This window comes from Ochlerotatus camptorhynchus, unplaced genomic scaffold (genome assembly GCF_037179485.1).
Source record: "Ochlerotatus camptorhynchus isolate MF236.1 unplaced genomic scaffold, CSIRO-AGI_Acam_v1.1 ptg000232l, whole genome shotgun sequence".
NCBI classification, from domain to species: Eukaryota; Metazoa; Arthropoda; class Insecta; order Diptera; family Culicidae; genus Ochlerotatus; species Ochlerotatus camptorhynchus.
The window spans coordinates 8,051,525-8,079,238 of NW_027040722.1; the positions used below are offsets into that span (position 1 = coordinate 8,051,525).

The 27,714-nt window shown below is 39.6% G+C and overlaps 5 protein-coding genes across 5 annotated transcripts in view; 2 read left to right on the top strand and 3 right to left on the bottom strand.

The window, feature by feature from the left end:
* Nucleotides 1–1,497: 1,497 nt before the first annotated feature.
* Nucleotides 1,498–2,569, top strand: Prosalpha2 (proteasome alpha2 subunit). Its single transcript, XM_065225600.1, has 3 exons — nucleotides 1,498–1,659; nucleotides 1,729–2,061; nucleotides 2,131–2,569. The coding sequence occupies exons 1-3, from the start codon at nucleotides 1,619–1,621 to the stop codon at nucleotides 2,459–2,461; spliced, it is 705 nt and encodes a 234-aa protein (XP_065081672.1). The 5' UTR covers nucleotides 1,498–1,618; the 3' UTR covers nucleotides 2,462–2,569.
* Nucleotides 2,565–3,765, bottom strand: Scgbeta (sarcoglycan beta). The gene is made up of 3 exons (XM_065225599.1): nucleotides 3,717–3,765; nucleotides 3,362–3,653; nucleotides 2,565–3,300 (listed from the first exon to the last, which is right to left on the bottom strand). The coding sequence occupies exons 1-3, from the start codon at nucleotides 3,720–3,722 to the stop codon at nucleotides 2,729–2,731; spliced, it is 870 nt and encodes a 289-aa protein (XP_065081671.1). The 5' UTR covers nucleotides 3,723–3,765; the 3' UTR covers nucleotides 2,565–2,728.
* Nucleotides 3,766–13,864: 10,099 nt separating this feature from the next.
* On the bottom strand, nucleotides 13,865–15,405 carry LOC135704165 (interleukin enhancer-binding factor 2 homolog). Its single transcript, XM_065225601.1, has 2 exons — nucleotides 15,307–15,405; nucleotides 13,865–15,205 (listed from the first exon to the last, which is right to left on the bottom strand). Exon 2 carries the CDS (start codon nucleotides 15,171–15,173, stop codon nucleotides 13,971–13,973), a length of 1,203 nt encoding a protein of 400 aa, XP_065081673.1. The 5' UTR covers nucleotides 15,174–15,205; nucleotides 15,307–15,405; the 3' UTR covers nucleotides 13,865–13,970.
* A 1,968-nt stretch (nucleotides 15,406–17,373) lies between these two features.
* mRpS10 (mitochondrial ribosomal protein S10) lies at nucleotides 17,374–18,184 on the bottom strand. The gene is made up of 3 exons (XM_065225602.1): nucleotides 18,089–18,184; nucleotides 17,769–18,028; nucleotides 17,374–17,700 (listed from the first exon to the last, which is right to left on the bottom strand). The coding sequence occupies exons 1-3, from the start codon at nucleotides 18,095–18,097 to the stop codon at nucleotides 17,451–17,453; spliced, it is 519 nt and encodes a 172-aa protein (XP_065081674.1). The 5' UTR covers nucleotides 18,098–18,184; the 3' UTR covers nucleotides 17,374–17,450.
* An 8,696-nt stretch (nucleotides 18,185–26,880) lies between these two features.
* Nucleotides 26,881–27,714, top strand: part of neur (E3 ubiquitin-protein ligase neur) — a 106,746-nt gene continuing 105,912 nt past the window's right edge. The window contains exon 1 of the mRNA XM_065225661.1: nucleotides 26,881–27,285. Within this exon, the coding sequence (XP_065081733.1) occupies nucleotides 27,261–27,285 (25 nt within the window). The 5' untranslated portion in view covers nucleotides 26,881–27,260. The remainder of the gene's footprint in view (nucleotides 27,286–27,714) is intronic.

The window sequence follows — 27,714 nt, forward strand, 5'->3', positions numbered from 1 at the left end:
TTTTGATTCGCCATGAAAGTTTGACAGATAAAATGAGGGGTTAATAGTTTTTCCTATGTTTCGAGGGGTGAATCGATTAGCTTGGGACCGAAGAGAGTACCAGAGCTGAGCCAAAAAGTTGAGCACGTTATTTCGGGACCTTCTTGTCTTAGAGTTACCTCTATGGTCGTACGGCCATAAACAGAAAGTAGATGGTATAATCCCATTTTGAGAAATTATCCTGCAACACACAATAAGTATTTTTTTAATAATATTCATAAAAAATAAACTAATTAAAAGCTTCCTGAGACAATTTTTATTTTTTATTTGAAAACAATCATATTCACCATAAATAAAATAAAGAAGCGAAAAATACATTCTCTCGAATAAACCGTATCTAAGCATTGTAAGTATATTTCGATTTTATACTATGGCACGCATAAACCATTTTTATACTAAGTTTGCATTCTCTCCCTTTATACCGACCTTTGCGTCGGTACGGAGAGTTGCGATTTAGCGTAACTTTTATACTATTTAGATTTCAATATTTCTGGATCAACAATAGAAAAGGGCCCATCAACATTTGTAAACAAACCGTTCCAAAGACCTTTACTCACAAAGCTAAGGCCACCCACGCAAACCAACACAATCATCGGATAGGGGAAACTTCTAGGGGCACGCAATAACCTTTAACTCCAACGCAGGCAACGGCTGTAATTAAATTAATTCCATTAACTACTGCTTTAATTACATTAATTACACAATTAGGAAAATTAACTACTTTGTAACTCTATTGATTACAGTTGAAATTTTGTAATTAAAGTAAATTAATTACATTTTAAATACTCTGAATTACATTAATTACAGATAGATAATTTTAATTACCGTCAGTACTACTTCAAAACGCATTAATTACTTTAAGTACTTTTGATTGCATTTTAACTTCAACGCACCGGTTCTTTGTATTACGTGCCCCTCGGGAAACTTCTACCTACACGATGATGGTGTTGGTTTACGTGGGTGGCCTTCGCTTTGTGAGTAAAGGGCTTTGGAACGGTTTGTTTACAAATGTTGATGGGCCCTTTTCTATTGTTGATCCAGATTTTTTGGGTGTACTTCAGTTCTGGTGAAAAGGACCTAGCAAGTTGTTTACAAAAGTTGATAGGTCCTTTTCAAATATTACGCAAGCATTATTCACGTGTTCATTTTTAGTAAACAGGGCTCTGCTGTTGTGTCACTCAATTTTTGTTCAGTAGATGAACAAAATTTCACCCGTGCACTCGTCAATAGAATGTTGTGGTAGAGTGACGTCGTCACATGAGTGCTCAGCAATGTTTTTGCTTCTAACACCAGCAAGCTGCATGTTAGGTAACCGCCGGCCCTTATATAAACGTCATTGCTGTGCAGTGAGCATCTTCAAACTCATCGAATTTTTATGCTTTCTCACTTCTCTCACTCTGCGTAAAATTTCTCACCATGCCTTTTCGCTTGTCATCTGTCATTATTCGTGAATAAGCTGTTTTCCTACCGAGCGGCCGATTCGCATCAAGCATTTTGGACCGCAGAGGAAACATTGTTTCTTTATCATTGGATTTTCTGTGGAAAAAACTATCGTTCGTAGCGTGAAAAGTGCCCCAAAATGGCATCGGAACGTTACAGCTTTTCGCTGACCACTTTCAGGTAAGTTTTGACGAAAAAAGATCATTGTAATTGGCAAGTAAATTATCTGGCATTTCGTTTTCGTTTCAGCCCTTCCGGCAAGTTGGTACAAATCGAGTATGCTTTGGCCGCCGTGTCAGCCGGGGCACCATCCGTGGGCATCAAGGCATCCAATGGGGTTGTAATTGCAACGGAGAACAAGCAGAAGTCGATCCTGTACGATGAGCATAGCGTTCATAAGGTGGAGATGGTAACCAATCATATTGGTATGATCTACTCTGGAATGGGACCGGATTACCGGCTGTTGGTCAAGCAGGCCCGAAAGATTGCGCAGAACTATTTTCTGACGTACAGGGAACCTATTCCGACCTCGCAACTGGTGCAGAAGATTGCCAATGTGATGCAGGAATATACGCAATCCGGGTGAGTTTTGAAGGTTATATTTTTGGTTTTGGGAAGAGTTGTGAAAGTAACGGGGAAATTTGATTTCAGTGGTGTCCGTCCGTTCGGGGTGTCGCTTTTGATCTGCGGTTGGGATGAAGGGCGTCCCTATCTGTTCCAGTGTGATCCATCCGGAGCGTACTTTGCGTGGAAGGCTACCGCTATGGGTAAGAATGCCATCAACGGGAAGACGTTCCTGGAGAAGCGTTACAGCGAAGACCTGGAGCTGGACGATGCAGTCCACACGGCGATTCTCACGTTGAAGGAAGGCTTTGAGGGACAGATGAATGCAGATAATATAGAAGTAGGAATCTGCGATGCGGGTGGCTTCCGTCGACTGGATCCGTCCGATGTCAAGGACTATCTGGCCAATATTCCATAAGCTTTTTTTTTTTGCTTTTGTAAGAACATAATCGAACTGATTTTTCTTTCGAAATCGGTAGGAGGTTAACACTTATGCTCTTATTTCAATAAATCCTGGAGGATTAAATGTTTTGATTTATTATTCGGTTTGTTCCACGAATGGTCGGTTAGTTACATATGGATATTGCTTACTTGAAGGAGTATGATATGTTGAAAACGAATTGCGCAATGCGAAATAATCTACAACTAATGAAAAATACTAGCTGTTGCACCTATCGACTCGATTTTAAGCACAGGGATCGCTCCATCCGCTAAAGCGGGCGCAATTTACTCTCATGTTGTGCGACTTTGGAACCGGAATCCGGAAAATCCTACCTTGCGGATAACAAACACACAGCTTATACTGGCCGCTTCCGGTGCGCGATCCGTGTTCATTCTGAACGATCGGAATACTGTTCACATTAATGTACACCCCATTTGCACCGGTAATCACCATGCTACCGTTATCTGACTTAAGGAAAATGTTTTGATCTGCAGTCCAGAATATCTCCTTCGCTTCCAGCCGCGTCCCTTCGGTTCCCTTGAGGGTGAACTTGTTACGTGTTTGAAATTTGAGCGTATCATTTATAGGGGACGCAATCCTGCCGGCGTTCACCAGGTTTGTATGCAACATCATGGCCCCTTCCGGCATGTTGTAAGACGGTCGGGATGTTGAGAAAATCTGACGCCCCGTCACGGCATCCTTCACCTCGAAGTGATTCAAACCCTTCAGAACGCTGCCGTTCTTGGAGAGGTGAATCTTGTTGTGCGAATGCCCATTTCGGTTCACTAGATTGATCGATACGGGAGCATTTTCACCTGCGAACAAATTTAGGTCAACATTAAGGATGGAAAATTACACAGTCCCCAACTGCCTTACCACTGATTTCCATAGGTTCGTCATGAAAACCTTCCAGCTTCCCATCCCGCTTGTAGATTCTGTCGAAATCAATGTTCCCGAAAAATTTGACCGTTTCCTCGCCCTGGATCAGCTCAATGTTCTCCATGCCCTTGTAGATCTTCAGGATCCCGGTAATGGTAAGGGTGAGACACAGATTGCCCAGAGCCAGCGAGAAAAGCAAAATAATCACAATCCAAAAGGCAAACGAGTTCTTCTCGTTGTACATTTGGCACTTGGCCATGTCGTACTTGTCGTCCAGTTCTGGCGCTTTCTGAAAGCCGATTTCCATTCAAGTATTTTTCAAATAAGGGTATACCCGGAAAATCAAACTTACCCCCATTTTTCCTGTGCAAATACCTACTATTTATACAAATCAGTTGACAATATCGATTACAGGTACAAATGTCAAATCATCTCTATTCGGAGAATACGGAAAATTTCAGACAATTTTCATCTTCTGTGAGAAGGTTTTCTCACATCTCGCACACGGAAAAACAGTGAGTTTTTCCGCAAAGCTTTTCTCGTAATATGTTGAAGGAAAAGTGTTTTGCATGGCGCTTTTCATCCCAGCACATGGCCGAAAAGAGTAGCTCAGAATTGAGTCGAATTCGACTCAAAATTGCTAAGGGCCTAGTGGATGAGTAAAATTTTCCTCGATTCCTAAAAAATCAGCTTGAATTTCAGAAAATCGATAAATATTTTCCTCAGTTTACGAGACAGTAAAATCGTAAAATATTGATCGATTTTCCTGGAATTAGGTAAATCGAGGAAAATTTTACTAACCCGCTTTTTGAAATTTTGAGTGGAATTCGGAATTGAAGCACGTTGCATGCAAGTTTGCTCGGAAGTTACTTGATTCAAATTTTTCAATTTATCCTTGAATATTGTCGCGCTTATATTAAATTCTCATTTGGTGACGGTCGAAGCGCGCCGCTCATAAGTGCGATGCAACCCCGCCTATAAGAACTATACACATGTGTGAAACTTAGATAGTATTTTATGGCAGCGGCTTGAGGAGCGAATCCTGGAAAAGAGCCGCCGTGTGTTAAATCAATGGGCGCAGTCGTACCAACAATCAATACGAAACTAACGATTTTAAATTGGCTCACTACTTGACTAGCCTATTGGTCCCAAGCAAACGATTAACGTACCCCATTCTAGTCGGAATTCTAGTACTACACAGCAAAAAAAATGTAATGTCGATCAACGTAATTCAAGCTGATGTATGAAATAATGATGTAATAGCAAAAAGCAGATACAATATTACATCAATGGATGGAATTTTGTTCGCCAAATCGATGTACACAGAAAAAAAAAGTTGTTGAATATTACATCCAAACAGCTGCACAGAGGTTATTCCGCTGGTGGTGTAATATAACGTTGTACGATGTACATCGATTTTGCGAACAAAATTACATCCACTGATGTAATATTGTATCTGCTTTTTGCTATTACATCATTTTTTCATACATCAGCTTGAATTACGTTGATCGATATTACATTTTGCTGTGTACATCGTACAACGTTATATTACACCACCAGCGGAATAACCTCTGTGCAGCTGTTTGGATGTAAGATTCAACAACTTTTTTTTCTATGTATAATCCCATTTTGAGAAATTATCCTGCCACACACAATAGGTTTTGAAATTGATAACCCGTTAAATATCTATACGTAATTAGTAGTGATTTATTCAATGACTAGCTTAATGATATGATATAGTCTTGATCAGAGGTGGCAACAGTACATTTTTTGCAAAACCATCGTCCAGAGCAAAACACAACAGCCAGCACACGGGCGGTCGTATACGAGGTCGTATATTTCTACATTACAAGCAAACGGCGGAAACATCTTCTTCTTCTTCGCATTTCAAGCTTATTGCATATCGCATATTAGCTTATTGCGTACTCTCAACATAGTGTTCTAGATGCACTTCCACAGTTATTAATTGAGAGCTTTCGATGCCTGTACCATTTTTGCATTGGTACACGGAAACGAATTTTGTTCATTTAAATCAAAAATATAAATGTTCATTCTATAAACATATTAATCATTCAAAGTAAATTGAAAAAATGTTTGCATTAAAAATATGTATTTTCAGTGTTCACTCGGCTGTAGACAAAAGCAGACCACTCTCGATGTGTGCCACGCGATCGTCTGTTTTCTCGGCAGCAACCATTGTGTGGTCCTCCTCATTGTTCTTCATCAGCAGTTCTTTCAGTCGATGCGTCGTCGACTTTGGAAAGCAACCGTTTCGTGATGAGTGTGTGAGTGCTGACCACGTTTTGCGTCCATTATTGCTGCAATGGACGCGCTCTGACCCTCGTTGGCGTACAACAATTTGCCATACAATGAAACCACTGGAAGCGGCTGCAGTTCTGATGGAGGAGGCTTTTTGGATAGCGGAAGATAAAGTGTTTATTGTGTTGTACCTTTTGACTATAGTTTTAAGATGTATTGTATAGTGACCAAGAATCCTCGGCTCTGTAAAGTTAATTCGGTTGAGCATTATCAAATAAATTAATAAACAACAAAAATATGTATTTTTTGATTAAAATCAAAAGCATATTTATTTCAACAATATATGATTTGAGTAAACTATTTTTAGCGTGTCATGCCTTCACCTTTTTTATTGTTTACATTCGGCAGAATGTAGCTCCTGCTATTCCTCGGAACTCAACCGAAAACGACCCGCAAGCAGCGAGACCGAAGACATCGATCAGGAAACCCATGTAGGCAATCATCCAAATAATGTTCCAGCTCGACAAAACCAGCGTAGCCCGAGGCGAAACCCCACAATTCAACGTCACTCCATCGTTTCGCCGATCGTCATTCGACCCTCCCCCATCACATCGAAAAAAAAAACGAAAACCCGAAATGGATTCTGAATCTATTCCGGTTCCTCCCCCTTCCCCGTAGAGAGAAGCCGATACCGTGGATGCACCATATTTGATCCCGGACCAGGATGCTACTACCTACAGACCACCCTTAATCGACTCCAAAAAATGGCTGGAATTTAGATGCACCAATGTGCAGATATTTTTTCGAATTATTTTGTTTTATAGCGCATTCAAATACCTTCTAAAATAATTTAAAAGTATGTATATTTGTTTTAAAAATGAACAGCATGTTTAAAATAAACATATTTATTTTTGTTCCCATAGTTGTCAAATCATACAAAAATATTTAAGTTTATTTTCAACACGAATATTTTCAAAATAAACGTAGCATTATATTTATTTTAAACATCGATACCACATGACTTCTAACATGGAATACGTTTGAAATGAACCTTTTTTATTTTTGTGGCCAGAACAAACAGAGTTTACGTTTAAATTTACCTCAAATATGTTTGTTTCGACAATAGATTTTTCTGCGTGTATAATTGTGTGGCAAGTCCAATCATACTTCTATGCCCAGGGAAGTCGAGAAATTTTCCAACCCGAAAAATTGCTAGACCGGACCGGGAATTGAACCCAGCCACCTCCAGCATGGTCTTGCTTTGTAGCTGCGCCTTTACCGACTGAGCTAAGGGAGGCCCCTCATCACTGAATCCGGGGGTCCTCATCACTGAATCCGGAGATGTCTGAGTATCATTGTGCTTGCTTGCCACACAATATACAAATTCATGCATTGGTATTGGCATCGAAAGCTCTCAATTAATAACTGTGGAAGTGCATTTAGAACACTAATAGCGAATTCGTTTATTATTCAGTTCCAACCTGGATCGGGTATCAAGATTGGGTCTGCTTGTTTTCTGACAAACGTCAGTTTGCTCGCTTGCTTTTAAAACCTAGCTCAGGTTGAGGTTAACACTGACAAAAAGTTCGGTTTCGCACTGGGTTGGAACTGGTGTTAACCCTGATAATAAACGAATTCGCTATAAGTTGAGAGCGCGCAATAAGCTAATATCCACTAAGCAATAAGTTTGAAATGCGAATAAGAAGAAGAAGAAGACCCAGCCACTCGCGGGAAATGTGGCCACTACTACTACTCTCTTGTGATGATTGTTCCAGAACGTGAGTGGATCATGGTTTTCCAATTTTCTTCTTCTCCGAGATCCCATATCCCAAAGGGCTTTCCTGATAATCTGTTATGATGGTTTTTATAAAACTAAAATGATGTTCTATCCCTCTAGCATGGCTATATGTTGATCCAGCGTGTAGATAGTTAATATCGTTGTCTTCTTCAAAATTCCATCGTCTTGATCTAAAGAAAAGAAAATCAATACTCGATTTTTTTTTTGTGGTAATCACAGTGGCAGCAACTTGCTTAAACTCTACACTGGACCCCTTTTATTGATAAATTTTGCTTCTATGAGCCTCTATTTTAAATCAACACACAGACGTTCCTAGGCTATGGTGCCCGTTTGGTCACTGTTGTTTTTGTGATGATCCAAATAGTTTTGATAATATAATTGCGCATTCTTGTTTTTTTTAAAGTTTGATTTTTGTCCCAGTCTTGTCTTCTGTCGTCACTTATTTTGTCATTTTGTCTTGTGTATTAACCCCCACTTGTCTTGTTTATTGTGTCAACTTGTGTCTATTGTCCTTCCCCATTTGTTTTAAACTCGTTCTGTTACTCTGTCATGACTAATTTCATTGATATATAAAAATAGTAATATCAATTACAGGATAATATGGTTATTTCTCGATTACTTTTTCAAAGGGAAGCACCAGCTCCTGCAAACAATGCATCCGATCGTCGACCCGGCGCAATCGGCAGCTCGCACACGCCTATCAACACCACCACCAGGTAGAGGAAAATTTCCCCTATCTGATGATAGTGCCAGCACGCGCGGGCGAGCCACCAGCTACGCCAAATCGACGAACAAACGCACCGCCTACAAAAGCCGATACACTCCCTTGAAAAAGTTATCGAGATCTCTACTAGGGGAATTTACGTATTCTCGTCAATCTAAGCAGCGTCCGAACTTCTATTAGCGATTTCTCAGCGTCACACACATACATGACAGGTTTGTTTGTTGACATTTATCTGCTGCTTGCTGTTCTACCAATTTCAATCGACAGAATTGATCAAAACGGGTTGAACATGTTTTTAAAACGCTCCAAACTTCTCAGGTGAGAGTGACTATTGTCGGCAGTTTCTTTTTCTTCGGCATCCTTTCCATTTGAACTGCGTGTTAACCAGCTGTTCTATTATCGGCAACTCGAAATCAGCCGTATTTTGTAGTATGTATATTTTATTTAAAGAAAAATATGGTATAACAGGAATTCACAGTCGTAAAAATGTAATCAGATTTAAGCTGAAAAGGTAAGGAATCGGCTTAATACATTCAGCGAAGAGTTTTGATGGGAAAATACAGTAAAATAAACGTTTCAATTTCGGTTGCCGAAAACAGTCAATGGGTGCCGAAGCCATAATTTACCCTAATTAATGAATTATAGACAATTACCTCTCATGATCCTTGGCTCCACTAAGAATTTAACTTACCACTTTTTGATTATTTATCAAATACCTCTCCGAGTATATAACGCCCCGATGCCTTGTTGGTTTCTGGTCTCATTTGGATTGGTCCTGAATTTGTTTGATATCCTGTTCGAAGTAATTCTTTGAGTTCCAGCTTGTACGTGTCTCACGTCATATGATTCGCCATTCATAAAGATAATGGGTTAAAAGGGAGTAAAACATACATAAAGGTAGATTAGTATTAGTTGTACTTGATCCAAACAATAGAAAGATCATTTTAGTGTTAGTAGTTATGTTAGTTTTGATCCGTATTCAGCCCTGCCGACTCCTCCAGCACTATTTGCAGCAATTGTGATCAGAATATGCGACACTGCTACTACTACTATGTTAGATGTATGACTTGTCAATTTTCGCAACGCAATGTCTTTCAATAAATCACTCAATCAATTTGATGTTTGAAAATTTGCTCAAAAGGGCTTTGTTGACACATCATACCTTACCGAAAACTAAAGCACAACAATCCTAATTCTTATTTCAAACCTATCAACATATTTAACACATCTTTCCTAAAACTTCACTTGTTCGTAAGCGCCTGGTTGAAGATATGACTTTCGCTATTGACATTGTCTGTAATTAACAAATACACTAAATAGGAAGATTTATTATACAACTTCATAGGCTAGTCGCCTCCCTAAGCGGACCCCCCGCGTCCTATCTCTTATGTTAATTAACTTTCTGAATTCTCTAATTGAAGTTTATTTAATAAATAACTGAAATCTCTAATCTACCTACACAATCATAACCCATGCTTTTAAACTAAAATTTAACGTGTTTCTAGTACTTCTGGCTTTGACATATATTAATTATATCTTTGTTCGTCCCAGGTGACACCTTTAAGTGACTAAAATGCTTCACTTTGAAGTTAGTTTCCAAGCTAATTTTAAATTGTATATTGTATAGGGTAAATGTTCCAACTACGCTCTCACGCCTCCACTATGTGGCACCACAAAAATACATATGGGTATGTCACAATAGAAGCACACCACAGTGGAAATCCCGAGCCATAGTTCAAACACTTATCCCAAATCAAAATGAAGCACATATAAGATTAGTTACAATACCATGTACAAAAATGATGTTTAACATTGTTTCCTGAGTAATACTTCAATGAAAACAACAATGAAAGCTTGTCACGCAAATAGAAGGAGCACTGTTGGGCACTTTCTGAAATATTTCAATAGTATAATTCCCTTGCAAACCCAAATTAATCTATCTGCGTAAAAATAAATAAAATAAGAGTGATTTGCGGCAAAACCCGCCAGTATCGCACCCGACGTCAGTGCCTATACGTAAGCGTACTACGACGCGGCTCTCAATCGAAGGAGTAACAAGTGTGATACTATCACTGCTAGACTAGATCTTTGGTTCTCTCATGCAGTGGTTTATCAGAGAGGGGAAGCTTAGTAATCCCCATTGCCTGCCCATGACGCCATTCTATCGCGGCATGAGCCAGCAACGCCGACCATAAACCCACCGTCTCCAACACTCCACTAGCATGAAATTAAGCCCGCCCACCAACAGCAAGGTGTAAAAACTAGCCAAGGGGAGGGAAAAGAAAATCAATACTCGATCAAGCCAAATTCAAATGTAGTACCGGTGGAAACTAACGATTTTAATCGATTAACGTAACCCATTTTAGTCGAAATTCTAGTACTACACTATGTTTGTTTTGATTCGCTATGAAACTTTGACAGATAAAATGAAGGGTTCGTTTTTTTCCTTGATTTGTTTTCCGTCGAACTTGTTTTCCGTGCTGAGCACCAATGCTACCGACGCCAGGGAGGCAGCTCCGACTCCTGGACCCTACCTATCGACCCATCATCTCATGAACCGGGGACCAACGGCTTTACTTCCCTTCTGAAGGAAGGCGTGATCAGAGATGTTATGCCTCAGAACATCCCGGTGGCGCCGACTGGGATTGAACCCATGCCTGCTGGGGTGAGAGGTAATCACGCTTACCACTACACCACCGGCGCCGCTGAGCGGTTCGTTGATTTTCCTATGTTCCGATGGGTGCATCTTCGGGACCTTCTGGTCTTAGAGTTACCTCTAAGTTACCTGTGTGATGTCGCATTCCAAAAGTTTTGAACCAAATATTTTTTTATAAATGTTTGCACCCATTAGACTCAATTATTATTAGAAAAACAATTCATAGTTAAAATCATAATTCACAATTATTTAATTTTGACTATTAGTTAAATTCCTACAAACTTTTGGTTCGCTACATCACAACTGGCATCACTAGTGTGCATCTTTCAAAATGTAAAGATACAGACAAGCCCTGCCCAGATGGGTAAACTATCCCTCAAATGGTTTGGATGATACCCCGAACACGTCGTTAAGCTCTCTTTTATGATTATTTTATTAGGGTGGGACCTGGTTGCAGTTAAGCAATCCTCAAGGTTATGCCAATGCCCAAGGAATTCTTAACATTCTGAATGTTCATTTTTCATTTTCATTTTATGATGTACAAGGGGGTCAGGGGCCATGTCACCGATGTGAATATTCACACCATCCATAATACACCAGGGAAGGGGAGAGGAGTGAGCAACACAGCATCTTTACCCATGGGGGTTAAAAAAGTTCTGCGAGGTACACTTATGGTGAACCAGCGGCTCAGGGATTGTAGAAAGGAAAAAGGTTGGGTAGGTTTAAAATGCAGAATTAGATACCGTCACGATTGAATGCGCATGTTTAAACAACGTTGATCCAGGTACCTATCATATAAATTTGCATATAATCTAGTTATGATTATTGTCAATAATACTTACATTTCTATAAAGATGATGCTGCCTACTTTACCTGTTATGTGATACTTATCATCACAGAATCCAACCTTGAATCGTAGACCAGGTCCATCAACAATACACTCGTTCCGAGAAGGGGCTCATGGTCATTTTCTTCTTCTTCAGGTTCGCTCACCACCCGGAATGAAGGCTCGGTGCGGTTAGTAATATCAAACAGTGTTACCATGCAAACGAAAAAGAGATACAACCAGGATTAGTTTTTTAAAGTAATAGTTTCATCTGAATACCCAACTAACCATATCTCAGTGACATTGTCTCACTCTGAACCTACATTTAAAGATATTTTGTGATTATATGATTACTTTGGTACTCACAAGAAATGTTGTGCAAGTACCACAAGTTCGGCAACGCCCAACTATGGACAGCTTTAATATCATTTACTCTTTGAATCAGCATACACCAACACGATAATCTGCTAAGAAACACAGCTCAAAAATACAGTTTTAACTGATGGTACTTTATAAACATCAAACTGTCCAATATTGGACCCTTCCAACACACGACGCCTGCACGGTAATGTGGGCCGTCAGAATGGTTCATCGGTTGCGCAGTGAAGTGCTTCTCAAACTAAAGTGAAACATTTCTCAATTTTTCAACGTTATCCTAACGTAAACTTAATATTATCACCCATATGCCCGTCCACGCCCGAAACCCATCCACCACACAAAATCAAATAAAAATGTTTCACGTCCAGACACAAACGGGAATATGGGTGTATATCTTCACTGTAACAACTACGGGTAATCATCGAAAGTACATGCATTTTACTCAGGCACTTTTGAGCAAACTACAATCACTCTCTCATACTCGAAATGTGCCACGTCCAAATTGGCACAACGACGCCCTATAACGCTATCTGACCAAAGTGCAGGGATTCTGAGACTTACAGCATTTTTCGAAAGGAAAATTCTTCGATGCATCGAAGCATTCGTAGTTGGGAGCTAAAAAAAAACTTGAATGATTGTGTCCCTGTTTTTAACTAGATAAGAATTGAAATTACTTTTACAAAAGCATTGGGATATTTTTTTTTATTTTAAGTAATGTTAGTTTTGGTTAAACCCTACCCTGATGGTTATGTTGGTTTGCGTGGACGTTCCTTACATTCCTAAAAATCGTCGAGAGAAGACATTGTTTACAAAAGCTGTTACGCCCTTCTTCCAGCTCTATCTAATAGATAATAGATAGGGGAAATGTCTCTAACGTTGGCCTATGGATCTAAGATTGGGCCCATCGCTAAAAATCTGCTATTTATCAATTTTATCTAGATGAACGCGTTATTGGGACGTTACTAATGGATATTTTTAGTTGCTATTGAAAATTTAGTCGATTGCTGAATTTATGTATGGGCCCAAATTAGGGACACTTAGGCCGACATTACTTGCATTTCCCCTAGTATCTATACTTGTGGAACATTTAAAAAGTTCTAAGTACCTCAGAAAAGCTAGATCTAGAGATCTTAGGTGATACGATCCAGCGTCCACAAATCATCGGTAGAATGGATGACTTGCACTTAGTTCTCTATATTTCTGAAGTTCTCCTTCACCGGTGAGTCTCTGAAATTCCATGAGTGATGCATATCACCAACGTGAATTGCTTCCATCCTGAGCAACTGCTAGCTTTCGCCTCAACCTGGGTCCAAGTCAAATTTCTACCGACTTGCTTGATTTCGTCAGGTTTGCCAGTCTCTGCCGCGATGTCCTACCGGATTCCAAATCCAGCCTACCCTTACAGGTTTCGTTTTCGCCTTTTCGACTTTCGTAGATTGTAGCAGACCTACCTCCTACGTTTAAGAATCTCTGAATACATTTGATTTATTTATTCACTTCATCCGAATAAAGTCTATTTGAGCTTGTGAGCCTTGCTCAAATAGGCGTGATATATTCGAGCTTCATATTCCACCGTTTTTGGTGTGTTTGCTTCTGGAATTGAGGGAATGTGCTTCGATCAGTGGATGTTTTTCTATGTACTACTAAAACGGAGAAACAGAACTGGAACCGATGGACATCCGCAGCTGCGTTACCGAGCGGTACGTCGTGCCCACTGGATCAAATGTTCGAGCTGTTTAGTGAAACACTACCGACTAACTGAAATAAAGGAATGCGAATGGCAGCCGAAACCGGCGGGATCTTCTTTCGATTTACCGCAACTGTTAGGTTGATCGTAATTCACACTTAGTGGGTTTATTATTTAACTTAATGCTCGTATTCTAAGAATAAAACTACACCTTACACAAGAGAGAAAAAATGCATACACAATTTGGAGATTGAGAAATTGCTGAACATTCTTTCTTTCTACTCACCGTTATCCTCCTCCTCCATGGCGGATTCCTCGACGCACTCCATATCTTCCTCTTCGCCGTCCTTCTTTTCGGCGGGTTTCTCGTAGGCCGGTTCCATCGGCGACACTACAACCCCATCCCAGACGGACATTTCCTTCGCCACGGTGGTATTCTCAACGAAGCCAAGGATGTGCTTGTACCCACCGTGAGCCAAAACGCGAACCAAGGTCTGCGCCACCATGCAGCACTCGTCCTGCTGGACCAGACTCATGGAGGTGTGCACTCGGATGTGTCCCACTTCGCAAGGATCGGTAATTCCGGCCGAACCCGGAACGAACAATCCCGAAGCCAACAGTTGAAATATTCGCCGGAAGGCCAAGTTTACCGGCAGTGCCTGGCGGCTCGGGTTATTCATAATGGCCGAGTGGGCCAGCAGGTCACAAATCCACGGATTCAAAGGGGCAAAGCCGTCGAACCGCTCGGATAAATCCTTAAGGATGCGGATCAATACTTTGATGGTGGAATGGTGGGCATTTTCCTCGAACCAACGGGCGTGCCGGATGGAAGCCAAGTGGCTTTGAACTACCTTGAAATCCAGATGCTTTTCGGCATCCAGCTTGCGAATATTCTGCGGAACAGTTGCAATCAAACAACGAACACGGGCCAATGAGTTCCAAATCTCGAAGCACTTTTCATTGTACTCCAGTGCAATGGCTTCCGCCTTCGGGACCACTTCGGTCTTCATCGACTTTTGGATGTCTTCTTCGACCTTCTTGCCGAGGACTTCGGCTGCGTCTTTTGTGGGAAGCGTCTTCAAAATGATGACAATATCGGCCACATTGTGACCGGCCATCATGGTTCCCTTCTTGAAGGAACCCACCTGCCTAACCTCGTCCAGTTGGCATTTGGTGAAATCGCCGGGGGCAACGACCAGGTTGTCCAGCACTGCCTGCACCTTGGTAACCAGGTTGGAAATGGCTGTTTGTTCCGGCTGGGAAGGCGTTAGATCCTGACTGCGCTTGAGCAGAGCAGTGGTCAGAACGGAGTCATCAGGTGCAGTCGATACCCTCGGGAAAGCCGGCTCCGCCAGCGTCAGGTCGAACGGATGTCGCGGGAGGAAGCTTTTCTTGTTCATGAACGGGGCACCTCGCATGCCGCGCATTCCCATTCCCATACCGCCACGGCCACCACCGCGCATCATTCCGGTACGAACCATGTTGTTTGTTGCCTTGGAGCGAGGGTGTTTGGCTGTGCCGGCGAAAATAATCGATAGTTTTAGTCGTCGAATTAGAGGACGATTTTGAATAGTAACTGCCCAAATTTTGTAGGCAATAGATAGCAAAACTTACCTTATTTAAGAAACTGCTGAAGATCGGAGACCGGAAAGATAATTTCCAGAGAAAATTAGCAAAAAAAATTCTCTGCGATGCACCAAACGCCGATTGGGATGGAAAAAGTTTGACAGATTTGAAACATGATGGCCGGCCGAAAGAGACATACCTGCCAGGGTAGCATTGGGAAATAATAATGCCCATAATGCCCATCGATCACAGCGCAGCCTAGGGCCGGGCACCTCAACTATCGCTAGACTTTAGGGTGATGCGGAGTGATTTTTTCACGATTATGATGATTGATGAAGATGATTAAAAGGACAATTCTCGAAAATTTGAAAAGGGCCTATCCTCGTTGATCGATTCTCTTCATCGACTTTCTCTTTGGTTTACCACGGCAACATAAACGAAATTCTCGCTAAGCTCGCATCACAGTTCGACAGAAGATGATGTTATTGTTGTTCAAGTTGGACACCGGAAAACCCACACGGGACATTCGATTTTACCCTCGTTCTGTACGTTAAACATAACGTCGGACATAGTACGCTGAATAGCGCATCATTGTGCGAATACAGCGCACTATGTCCAACGTTATTTTTTTTCCTTTGGTTTGTTTTTTCCGTCGATCTTGTTTTCCGTGCTGAGCACCAATGCTACCGACGTGCCACAGGAAGGCAGCTTCCACACCTGGACCCTACCTATCGACCCATCAACTCAATGGCCGACGTTATGTTTAACGTACAGAACGAGAGTAAGTTCAATTGGTGCGTGTGGGATTTTCCGGTTTTCAACGATAATAGCTTGCGCCTAAAACAAAACACTGAATGGGAAATTCATTTGCAGTCGGGTTATTCGCGAAAGATAAAATCGATGAAGAGAATCGATCAACAATGATAGGCCCTTTTCTCGTGTTGCGAGAGAGTTTGTTCTGCAGTGCTTTTTAAGAGGTCGTACACAGCAAAAACAAGTTGTTGAATATTACATCGAAACTGCTGCAACCAGGTCAATCCATCGGTTATGTAATATTACATTGTACGGAGTACATCGATTTTGCGAATAAAATTACATCCATTGATGTAATATTGTATCTGCTTTTTGCTATTACATCACTATTTCATACATCAGCTTGAATTACGTTGATCGATATTACATTTTTTTTTGCTGTGTACGTAACAATCGTAATCAAATTGACATTTTAATGCTACCAGACACTATTCTGCTGACTCTTCCTAAAGGAAATTGCTACCGCTACCTCAATTCTGTTTAATTTTCTCATCGAAAAACTATTAATTTATCGTATGTGCCAATTGATTAAAACATAGCTCAATGTTACATACTACACCTAACTTTTATGGGGGTGTCAATCGTCGTATTTAACAAATTTGACTGAAGCGTAAATACTGTACATACAACCTGTTGGTTTTTTCCTCTTATGATGAGATAGATAATTCTTTCAAAATTCCCTTAAATTAACATCTCCAGCTCTGCTGCTATCGACTGAGCAAGGAATTGATAGCGTTCCTGTTGAATACAAACTTTTCTTTAACCAATATTATACGACCTTTTGCGTGTCGTGGTGTTACATTCGACCGTGCGCATTTGAATGGTTTAAAATGTATTATAATGAGTAATATTTCAGCGTAGTTATCATTTCATAGACCACCCTCGAGATCACCACAACCGTTTTACATCGAAGATATGCAAAATTTTCCCTTTTATTAGGAAAAAAAAACACAAGAGAAAGCAGAGTAGTGTCTGGTAGCTTTAAAATGTCAATTTAATTACGTTTGTTACATACGACCTATTTGAAAAGCCCTCCAGTATTCTCGTTTTCGTTCAAATCGTATTTTACAAACAAGTTTTTTTTTGTTTGGAAAATACGTTTTGCCTGAAGATACTATAGATTAGATAAGCCTTCGCACTTACAAATGGGATTACGCAAATGTGCGTGTTATAAACATCAGAAATGTTAATAGTTTTGTCCTATGAGACAAAACAACCAGTTTGCATCAATGCTTGTAACTATTAGCCCCTACATTTACTTGTAACCACTACAAATAATGTTCAAGTTTAAGCTGTGATCTGAAATATGTTTATTCCGTGTCCGTGTACTACTCTGTCCTATAATAATTAAACCCAACCATGTAAGCACCGATCTTTTTCTACGCACTGCCCGGCTTCAGATGCTCAGGCAGCTCCTGTAGCTCTACTTTAGTAACTTTGAGAGCCACCCCCTCCGGAAGGTTCCGCTCAATGTACTCCAGAAACGTTTCCAGCGTAGATCCGGTAAGTTTGTGGAAATGCATAAACCGGTAGTAGTTTCGAATCTCGTACTGAACGCGGTGCTTCTTGTAGATGTGGACCGATTTCAGCAGAGTCATCCGATCCTTAACCGCTTTCCGGAGGGCCCAACTATGTGAATGACAGAACAAGTTCAATTCCAGCGTATTCGTTTCGATTCGATTGTGAATGATACTCACTGCTTTCCCACTTCGATGTCCAAATGTTCGGCGGCAGTTTTGGCAAAATAGGCGTAGCTTTTCATCACCTCCGGATCGATGCCTTTCATCTGCAGTTCCAGCCGGCTGTACAGTTTATCCGGTAGATCCAAGGCGTTGCTCTGTTGTTGCATGACAGCCGCGCTAGTAGATGATGAAGTAGGTGTCGCTTGAGTAGAACACAATCGTAAGGCATTCGACCAGAGTGGCGCCGGGGCTAACCGACGGTATAGATCTGTAAACTAAGTTCAAACTTCATTCAATATCAATACGAATATAGTTAATTAAATAACTTGACTTACCTTAAGCATTATTTCTGTTACGGGAGGTAGCAGTAAGTTTAGATGATTATTCAACACCAGTTCGACCTGACGGACGAGGACGAAAACATGCACGCTTCTGCTCTGCAGCAGAAAGAACAGAGCAAAATAAAGAAATGAAGGTTGACAGATAGTGTGCGATGTTTCTTGATCCGCAGTTTAAAAATTAATCACAGCCCTGCATGAGACACAGACAAAAATTCAAGCGTAACTATTCAAATCAGCGTATCTGATTTTGTAAACAATCACTTCAACCCACGAATTGTGGCAACTGCTATAGCTCATTTACACAAACTAGCACCAACAACAGGTAGGGGGAAGGTTCCCCTTGATGGTCGCGTTAGTTTGCGTGAGTAAAGTAGTAGTTAAGACAGATCGTCGATTGAAGTGATTATTACACGTTAAGAAAAAGGTACCCAGTGGCTAGTTCACTTTTCCCGAATAAAATAGTTATGATTATTTTGCTTACGATGTGTTCCGGGTATCATCCAAACCATTTGTGGAATTATTCAATAATTTGGGTTATCATTCGTTTATGGTATTTATTTATTAGGGTTACTTTTGACTTGTTTGTCTCCTTTTCTCCTTCTAATGTTGTCAAAAACGGAGGAGCTAAACCACCCAACAGAGGTAGTAAAGTTCGTACACAGCAAAAAAAAGTTGTTGAATATTACATCGAAACTGCTGTAACCAGGTCAATCCATCGGTTGTGTAATATCACATTGTACGATGTACATCGATTTTGCGAACAAAATTACATTTATTGATGTAATATTGTATCTGCTTTTTGCTATTACATCATTATTTCACAGACAAACAGACATAACACTCACAATTTGTTCATCGAACAAGCATTTAACTACAATTTAAAAGTATCGTAGTTGGTAGTACCAACAATCAATACGAAACTAACGATTTTAAATTGGCTCACTTCTTGACTAGCCTATTGGTCCCAAGCAAACGATTAACGTACCCCATTCTAGTCGAAATTCTAGTACTACGCAATGTTTGTTTTGATTCGCTATGAAAGTTTGACAGGTAAAATGAGGGGTTATTGGTTTTTCCTATGTTTCGAGGGGTGAATCGATTAGCTTGGGACCGAAGAGAGTACCAGAGCTGAGCCAAAAAGTTGAGCACGTTATTTCGGCACCTTCTAGTCTTAGAGTTACCTCTATGGTAGTACCGCCACCTGTGGCGCACATAGTTAATTCCCTTGCGTTTGACGTTTACACACTACCGCCATCTGTTCAGTGTAGTGCCCACCACAGTGTACTCAACAGATGGCGGTAATGTTTTAGCGACGATGTTTTAAAATGAGAAATATTCAATGTGTTATGTCAGTTTGTCTGTGATTATTTCATACATCAGCTTGAATTACGTTGATCGATATTACAATTTTTTTTACTGTGTAGTTGGGAACTTAACGTTGAGTAAACTCATAACTATCTACTACAACCTGAATGGTGCGGAATCCAGGATTGCTTCCACTTACTTGATCAGAAAAAATGTTTTTCGGAATTATGAAATCATTAGATAACAAGAAGATGGTGCAAAGCGAGGTGCAAAGTGTATGTTTGTTTCATAAACCTGACAATTCCGCTTTCAGAGCGTCACAATCAGCGATCTTATGATTCGTGAGCGTTCACTCAGAATGAGTACTCATGAATCATGAAATCGCTTATTGTGACGCACTGAAAGCAATATTGACAGGTTTTATGTACCAAACACATACTTTACTACCTATTCTTGTAACTTAAAAGTAATAGTTACCGAGCTAATTACCAATATAACATCTAATGATTTCATAATTCCGAAAAACAATATTTTACAGCAAGTGAGGTGAAGCAACTGGCGGAGTTGATCACTTTCAATTTTCAAGTTATTTTGCTTGAAAAATATTAATTTTCTTGCCTTTGTTTACATCCACTCAACACCACTCACAAATTGGCACCTTTTTCAGAAAAAAAATGAGAACTCATTCGTGATTTTTTCATTATTTGTTCACTATTCCTTGATTGAGCCAATATCACACAGAAAATCTATCGCTGAAGACCAAGGATAAAGTGATGGCTCGATTGAATCAAATCCGATGGAGAAGATCAACAAGGTGTCAGTGTGTGGTAACATGGAAGGTGTTGAGCGGGCATGATGCAGCTGTTTATTTCGTTCGTTGAGCTGTGGTTAATATTGCTGCAGCGGATTTTTCAGATTGTTATGCCGTTTTACACTTATCCTCTTCGCGTTCAGACTAGTATCTCTCTGAAATATTCACTCGCATCCAATCCATTCCCATTTATTTTGTCTAACTCTATTTTCATCAATTCAACACACTCAAAATATTCCATCAATTATGTTTCTCCCCAAAAATCCCAAGTAATTACTACACTACACTTCAGGATTATCCCATTTTTACCCAAATCTCTCATAAAATTTCCAACGTGCACAAAATTCCAATCCATCTCCTGATCGATCTTGTCCATTCTTCCTTTCACAACTTATCCCTTCTGCATGCACACAAATTGTCAAGCAAGAAGTGCAGTTTCTCGCAATTTTCAGATCAACCGTCAATCACTCTGCCATACTCACTATAAAAAATAGACTACGGATCATTCGTTCATAATCGGTCGTTGGGGCAAAGACATCAAAAGCATCATGGAGGAGACGGCACACACTTCCAAGACTCAAACCGGTCTGACGAAAAGAAGCAACCAGGCGTCGGTGTGTGGTATCATGAAAGGGCACAATGCCACTGTTGATTTCGTTCGAACTGTTGATCCTAACCCCAGGAAAAGCCTCACTGGACAACGAAACCCCCTATGTCAAGCAGGTGGAATTCAACGTCCACTCGGCCCAAGTTCTATCCGTTGCTGGTGCTGGCCAAGGATTTTGAGAAGGAATAGCCGAATGGTGAAGGAAGCCACCCGGCTGATGGATTTTCTGTGCGAGAATATTCCGATTCAAATTCAGCTGGGTATCGCCACCACCCGTTCCTCGTAGTACACCCGAATAGAAATTCACATTAGCCCAACGTTTGATTTTGATGTCTACATCAGCATCGAAATCAAATGTATGCCTGATGTCAAACATTAGAAAACATTATGATTTAGTTGTATTTAAGCAACGTAACATCAACAATCAATACGAAACTAACGATTTTAAATTGGCTCACCACTTTAGTAGCCTATTGGTCCCAAGCAGACGATTAACGTACCCTATTCTAGTCTAAATTCTAGTACTACGCAATGTTTGTTTTGATTCGCTATGAAAGTTTGACAGATAAAATGAGGGGTTATTGGTTTTTCCTATGTTTCGAGGAGTGAATCGATTAGCTTGGGACCGAAGAGAGTACCAGAGCGGAGCCAAAAAGTTGAGCACGTTATTTCGGGACCCTCTAGTCTTAGAGTTACCTCTATGGTAACATGGTGTATACATCAGAAATTTTGTAATATATTGGATGTCATTGTTGTCATTGGATGTATTCTGATATTTTATGCGTGCAACAAATTACATCGTGATGAAGTTTGATTCTAATGTAACGTTTGGTTCTGTTGTCATTGGATGTATTTTGATGTCAAATTTTACATCGTCAAGACGTTTGATTCTGATGTAACGTTTGAGGCTAATGTATTTTTATGTACTTGGACGTCCCACTGAAGTCTGAATACATTAAGGGTACAGCAATACACGTTAAAATTTAATGTATTGAAGATGTCTGCTGATGTTTCCTACATTACAATTTCTATTAGGGCAGTTTTGACCTATCCGGTACTGAACCGTTTTGCACGCTTGTGCTGTAGCTTTAGTTAAGGGGTTTTACATTTGTGCTGGTGTGCTGGTGCTAGTGAACTTAAACTGTACTTAAAACTTGGCAGATTTGGCAGAAGCATTTTAGAACGACGAAGAGCAATTCTCCCGTCCGGGCCGGACGGTATTTGCGGAGGTATGAGAGAGTAAACTAGCTATAGTGGCCATTTTCTAACCATAGATATAGATCCCTTTCCACTGCTCCTCCTTTCCCTCTACTCTAAACATTTCTGCTAACTCCAATCAGCTCGATTATCTGGCAGCAACTGATGGTGGAAGTGGTTTGGCAAATCCTTTTGTGGACGAACATTTTGACTAATCTTCCTCTTCCACTATTCTTGCGTAATCAGTTTCCACTCAGCTCCGATCAGATCAGCCGTCTTGCCAGAAAGTGCTGTGGAAGGCAAATTTGTGCACGATCTGGAAAAGGATGTCCGTGTGAGATAATATAGGTTCTTCTCATCCGTCCGCTCTTCTGATTAGTTCGTGAAATATTCCTATTTTGTTCGTTAAATTTCTTAATGGTTTAATTTTTTTACTATTTGTACTATACACTAAAAACTGCTGGATAAATTCTCCGTAAAATCGCATATTGCATGAAATATTTTCCATGAATGGTTTTGAGAAATATGCGTTTGAAAACTTCCCCCATTTTCGTTACATGCCTCAGTTTCGATTTTGTAATGTGACCCCCAGTATAATAAAGAAAGACGTAGCCCTACGTCAAATGGCGTCAATTAGTGAGCAGTGTTGAGAAGGCAATTAATATTTTTCAAGGCAAATAACTTGAAAATTTAAGCCGTTAGTCCCCGGTTCATGCGTTGATGGGTCGATAAATAAGGTCCAGGTGTGGGAGCTGCCTCTCTGGTATCGGTAGCATTGGTGCTCAGCACGGAAAACAAGATTGACGGAAACAAAATGAAGGAAAAAACTACAAGAGACAGCCCTATGAGGTTGTACGCAATGGTGGCGTAGGACTACGTGGTCTTATATAATAAATATAATGTGTTAACTGCAGCAGCAGCTTGTGTTTTGTGTAGGAATAGGAATTTGAGTGGGTTTCACTCTGTTTATACTCTTTAGTATGACGCGGTTGACATAGATGGCCCACAGCGACTCACGAACTTCACGAGGAGATACTGATTCCGATCAATAGCGGTGCGGCTTCTTCCTCCTTCTATGGATGCTCATGTGGGCTGCAGGTCGCTGCTTGCAGGCAGCCTTTGATTGTGTACTGGAGAACACCACAACTCACCACGCAGTGATTGAAATTGAATTAACAGCGTATGGTGAGATCGGATAGAATTCAAATTTGAAATCTGTGTTGGGAAATTACTTTTAGCAGGCAATCGGTGATAATTTTAACTATCATAGAAACTGTTGAAAAATCGTTCAATTTTCAATAGCGACATTTGAAAAATGATAAAGTCTTATTTTGATTTTGACAGATGCGTAGAAATATTTCTGATCGATTGGTGGTAAAATTATTGAAGTTGGTCCAGGGGCAGCTGAGTTATTAACGTTCAAAATCTTTCATAATTTTGTTACATGTTCCAATTTCGGTTTTAACCATTTAGAAATTACAGACGTAGTCCTACGTAAAAAAAACTTGAAACTTTAAAGTGGCTGACTGCGCATCATAAAACTAATTATGAAATCATCGCTAACCTGAATTCATATTAAAAAAAACTCCACCATTTTTGGTGCTATTACATAACCAACAAAGACCAATTATTCACTTCATTCGAGCAGTTAAAATTACATTTACTACCACTTGAACTTCGGAATAAAATAATATTTTCAGATTTTTTCTTCCACATCCACGAGAAAAGTAGCCAAGATTTGAACGTTTCATTAAGAAAATATAGTAATTGGTTAGTCCATTTTTGAGAAATTGCTGGGTAGAAAGTTACGCCAAAACTGCTCGGCAAAGTGGTTTATGAATCAATAGATTTAGAATATTGGTTTTGACTTCAAAAACTAGTTGAATTTGAGAAGTACACGAATTGAATTTCTGTTCAATTGCAATACTTTCAAATTTAATGTAGTAAGAATAAGAAAGCAGGTCAATAATGCATTAGGCCCTAAGTAATATTGACAGATTCTTTTCGTCGACTCCCTCTTTACATCCCCACATCCATGTTATTAACGAAAGAGAAAGTCGACGAAGAGAATCGATCAATGTTACTTAGGACGTAATGCAATGTTCAGCTTGAATTTGGGTACATACACTGAAACAAATCGACATGTACCGTTTATTGGATCCATCTTTTAACAAAGCAATGTCAGCAGATTTATTCATTCTATATGATGATTGATAGATTCCATCGGGTTATCACTTAAAAACTATGACTGCGATATGGAATGATTTCTACCGTAATTTCATATACTTAGTACTTGATAAAAATTTGCTTCGAACGTGGTTAGCGATAGGTAAGATGTATATGAATATTGTCTGATATATTTCATGGTGAAAAACTGGTGATATGTAATGGGTGGGAACAAACATCTAGAAACTAATGGAAAATCATATGAGTTTGCACTATGAGAAAATTCAGTAAAATATACCTGTTTTCATGATGAATATTGCTCACTAAAAGATATATCTTATAAGATAATCATGTTTATTTTATTGGAGTTGCTTTTAACGATTTTTGACATTTATTGATATGTCGCGTGTAAACAGACATGTAGAAACTATTGGACTGTCAATTAACTTTGCAGTATAGGAAATATATAAATATCTCATATCTCATTGGAATAGCTTCCTTTGATTTTTGAGGTTTAAAGATTGTAAACAGATCTATCCCAATCATTATATAGTCATATAGATTTGCCTTTTAAGAAATCCAACAGCAAACATTTGTTTTCGGCATGGTTTTCCGGGATGAATATCGCTCCCAATAAAAAAACATCTTACATGATTGTTCTTTATAAATTATTGAAACAACTTTCAACGATGTTATCGTACACTCATTAAAATGATTAGTCGAACTAAATATTGCTAACAACAATTATACTGTATTGAATAATCTTTGTTTGTTACTGTTCCATAAGATAAGGGGTTCCGAAAAAGAATGTATTGAGATTGAAAAAAAAAATGATTCTACTGCAATATTTACTTTGCTAAGATTCTAATTGTAAGCCTTCTACACGGCTAATTCTGATTCCAGCACTAGTACTCGAACTTCATGAAACAGTTCCATCAACTCATATAATGTAGTCGTTGTTTCATTGCACACAGGAGCATTAAAAAAGATTTGAATACACGACACCATCGAAACGGAGCATAAATTTGTCAGTGCTATTTTTCTTCACTCTAGCAAAACAAGCATAACGTTGCACTACATTCCATGTCGGGAGAGCTGTTCTTAATTCATGCTAATTGAACGAGCTCAATCTTGAAGTCAGCCGTGGCACAGTGGAATATGGTGGAATCGAGCGCAGACACCGAAAGCATCACACCTCAACAGTTCTTGATCGAATCCCAAATCAGCTACAATAAAAAAAAGACACAACTGTGGAAAGCCTGATGTTTTTTTTCGAGTTTATTTTTAGAAATCGATTAAATATATGTGCCAAAAGAAGAAGTAAATTTCATGTGATTTTCACATAAACTTTACTTCGATTGATTTATGACACATATATTATATTGTGGTGAAAAGTAAAGCTTATGCTTATGGGTTTCAAATCCATTTCAGTTAATTATTATAATTTGACCGATTTTCATTTATCATGTGACGATCATATAAAAGTTACCAAACTATCAGCACTGTAAATGTAAAAGATATTCATATAGAATTTACCTGACACATTTTCAATCATATAATTTTCAATGGATTATCTTATAGCGCAAATTTATTAGACTTCCACATAACAGGAATATGTCATATTGGTTCAGTGTAACCGTTTCTTATCATGTTTGTCGTATTGCGCATTTCACACCAAACTGGACTAATAAGCGCGTTTTCATTTATTAAAAAGTGTGATTAAAGTGCGAGCTTCCGTCTAATCGTATTGGTGTCTTGGGTGTACTTATTTCTTATGATGCAAGCAATAAGTGCTCCGAAGACATCAAAACGATTTGACGCAAAGGTGCACTTTTATCACACTTTTTGCATTTTTGGGGCAGTCCAATTTCAGATGCAAACAGCAATATTAGAATCTAGATAAAAGCTTCTTTCATCGATCTGTGTGCTGAAAATAGTGAGGATGCAAAGACAAAGTCAATGAAGAGAATCTGTCAATGTTACTTAGGACCTAATGCATCGGAAAAATTCTAATAGGAATGTTCGATCAGATTTTAACAGTTCAGTGTCAACATTTCAAAGGGGCGTAATTGCTTTTGTAAACAATGGCTTTAGCCGTCGATTTCTGGCAAATAAAAGCTCACTTCTTCAAATTAACAATGCTAGCTGGTAGAGGAAACATTCTTCTACCTGTTGGTGTAATTAATTTTTATGAGCGATCTTTTAGTTGCGAGAAATCAACGGCTAAAGCCATTGTTTACAAATGCCATTACGCCCCTTTGAAATGTTGTCACTGAGTTCATTTGGCTCAAAACATTCTCTTAGCCCATCTCTCCCTCTGAGGATTTTTTCTAATCTGCCTCACGTACATCCCTGCAAGCATTCGATAAGTCTGCGATGCATCAGAAATAATGTTGACAGACTAACACGCTATTTCAAAACTACCCACATTTTGGTAGAATCTACCCAGATCGGTCAAAACTGAACCTCCTCCAAAAATGGGTAAACTATGTTGAGAGTGACAAGTTGACAAATGAACAAAGTCGATCGAATTCATGTCGATGTTGTTCATTTGTGAACTTGTCGATCCCAACATAGTTTACTCATTTTTGGGTAGGTTCAGTTTTGACCGATCTGAGTGGATTCTACCCAAATTTGGGTAGTTTTGAAATAGCGTGAAGAAAAGAAGGAGAGAATAAAAATCGGTTCGAATTTGCTGTTCGGTTCGTAAACTTTTTGGTTGTTTTTGAAATTAAATACTAAGCCTAGAAAATAGTATAAGATCTGTACAAGTGCATCAGAGCCAGATGTGTAGTTCATGCACCACGGTGCGTGAATGTGAATATTATTCAACAAAGGCAAGTGCAAAGTTCAGTGTTCTCCGTAGTGCATGCATAGGAATTTATACTGTGAATAAGAACAACAATAACAAAAAATCGTGACTGTGTTTGTAACGTTGATGCTGGATGGTGCTCCGCGGGCGAAAATTCTGCACCACCGCCCGTTGTGTGAAGTGATTTTCTTATCAGAGTTTTAGAATCCGTATCAAGTTCCAATTAGCACCAGCGGCTCTCAACCGGAAAAAATCTAATGAGAACACCATGGGTCAAACCATTAGCAATTCGGGTGAGTAGTGTTCTTTTGCCAGTTGTTGCAAATTTCATGTTTGGGGCCTGTGGGAGTGCCTTACATAATTATGCTGCAGTTACAAGCTTCAGCATCCGCGGTGACATGTAAACAAAAATGGCTTGCGGAAGGAAACAGAGTTCAAATGAATTCCAATTGGAAATTACCTGAAGGTCATTGCCCTTGATACAAAATTATTTACAGAAGGCAAGGTAACGTAATAATAATAATGCAGAAACTCCAACATTAATACTGTATCTGTATGTACATAACGCACATGAGGATAGGTATTTACATAGTTCCGATCGATTAAATGAAACCGGAAATATGCCAAAAACATTCTGTTCCTGGCGGAAATTGCCCAATAAAGGCCACACGGTGCTGCTCGTTCTGTAATCGATTGATTTTCGTTTGTTTCGAAGGAAACGG

Excerpts from the sequence above, each read along its gene's own strand:
- mRpS10 (XM_065225602.1), bottom strand. Across the intron at positions 17,701-17,768 it reads GACATCGAAGTGGGAAAGCA|TTGGGCCCTCCGGAAAGCGG; the intron begins GTGAGTATCATT and ends TCATTCACATAG.
- Scgbeta (XM_065225599.1), bottom strand. Across the intron at positions 3,301-3,361 it reads CGAACCTATGGAAATCAGTG|GTGAAAATGCTCCCGTATCG; the intron begins GTAAGGCAGTTG and ends ATTTGTTCGCAG.
- LOC135704165 (XM_065225601.1), bottom strand. The coding sequence starts at position 15,173 with ATGGTTCGTACCGGAATGATGCGCGGTGGTGGCCGTGGCGGTATGGGA.
- Prosalpha2 (XM_065225600.1), top strand. The coding sequence starts at position 1,619 with ATGGCATCGGAACGTTACAGCTTTTCGCTGACCACTTTCAG. Across the intron at positions 1,660-1,728 it reads TTTTCGCTGACCACTTTCAG|CCCTTCCGGCAAGTTGGTAC; the intron begins GTAAGTTTTGAC and ends TTTTCGTTTCAG. Across the intron at positions 2,062-2,130 it reads CAGGAATATACGCAATCCGG|TGGTGTCCGTCCGTTCGGGG; the intron begins GTGAGTTTTGAA and ends ATTTGATTTCAG.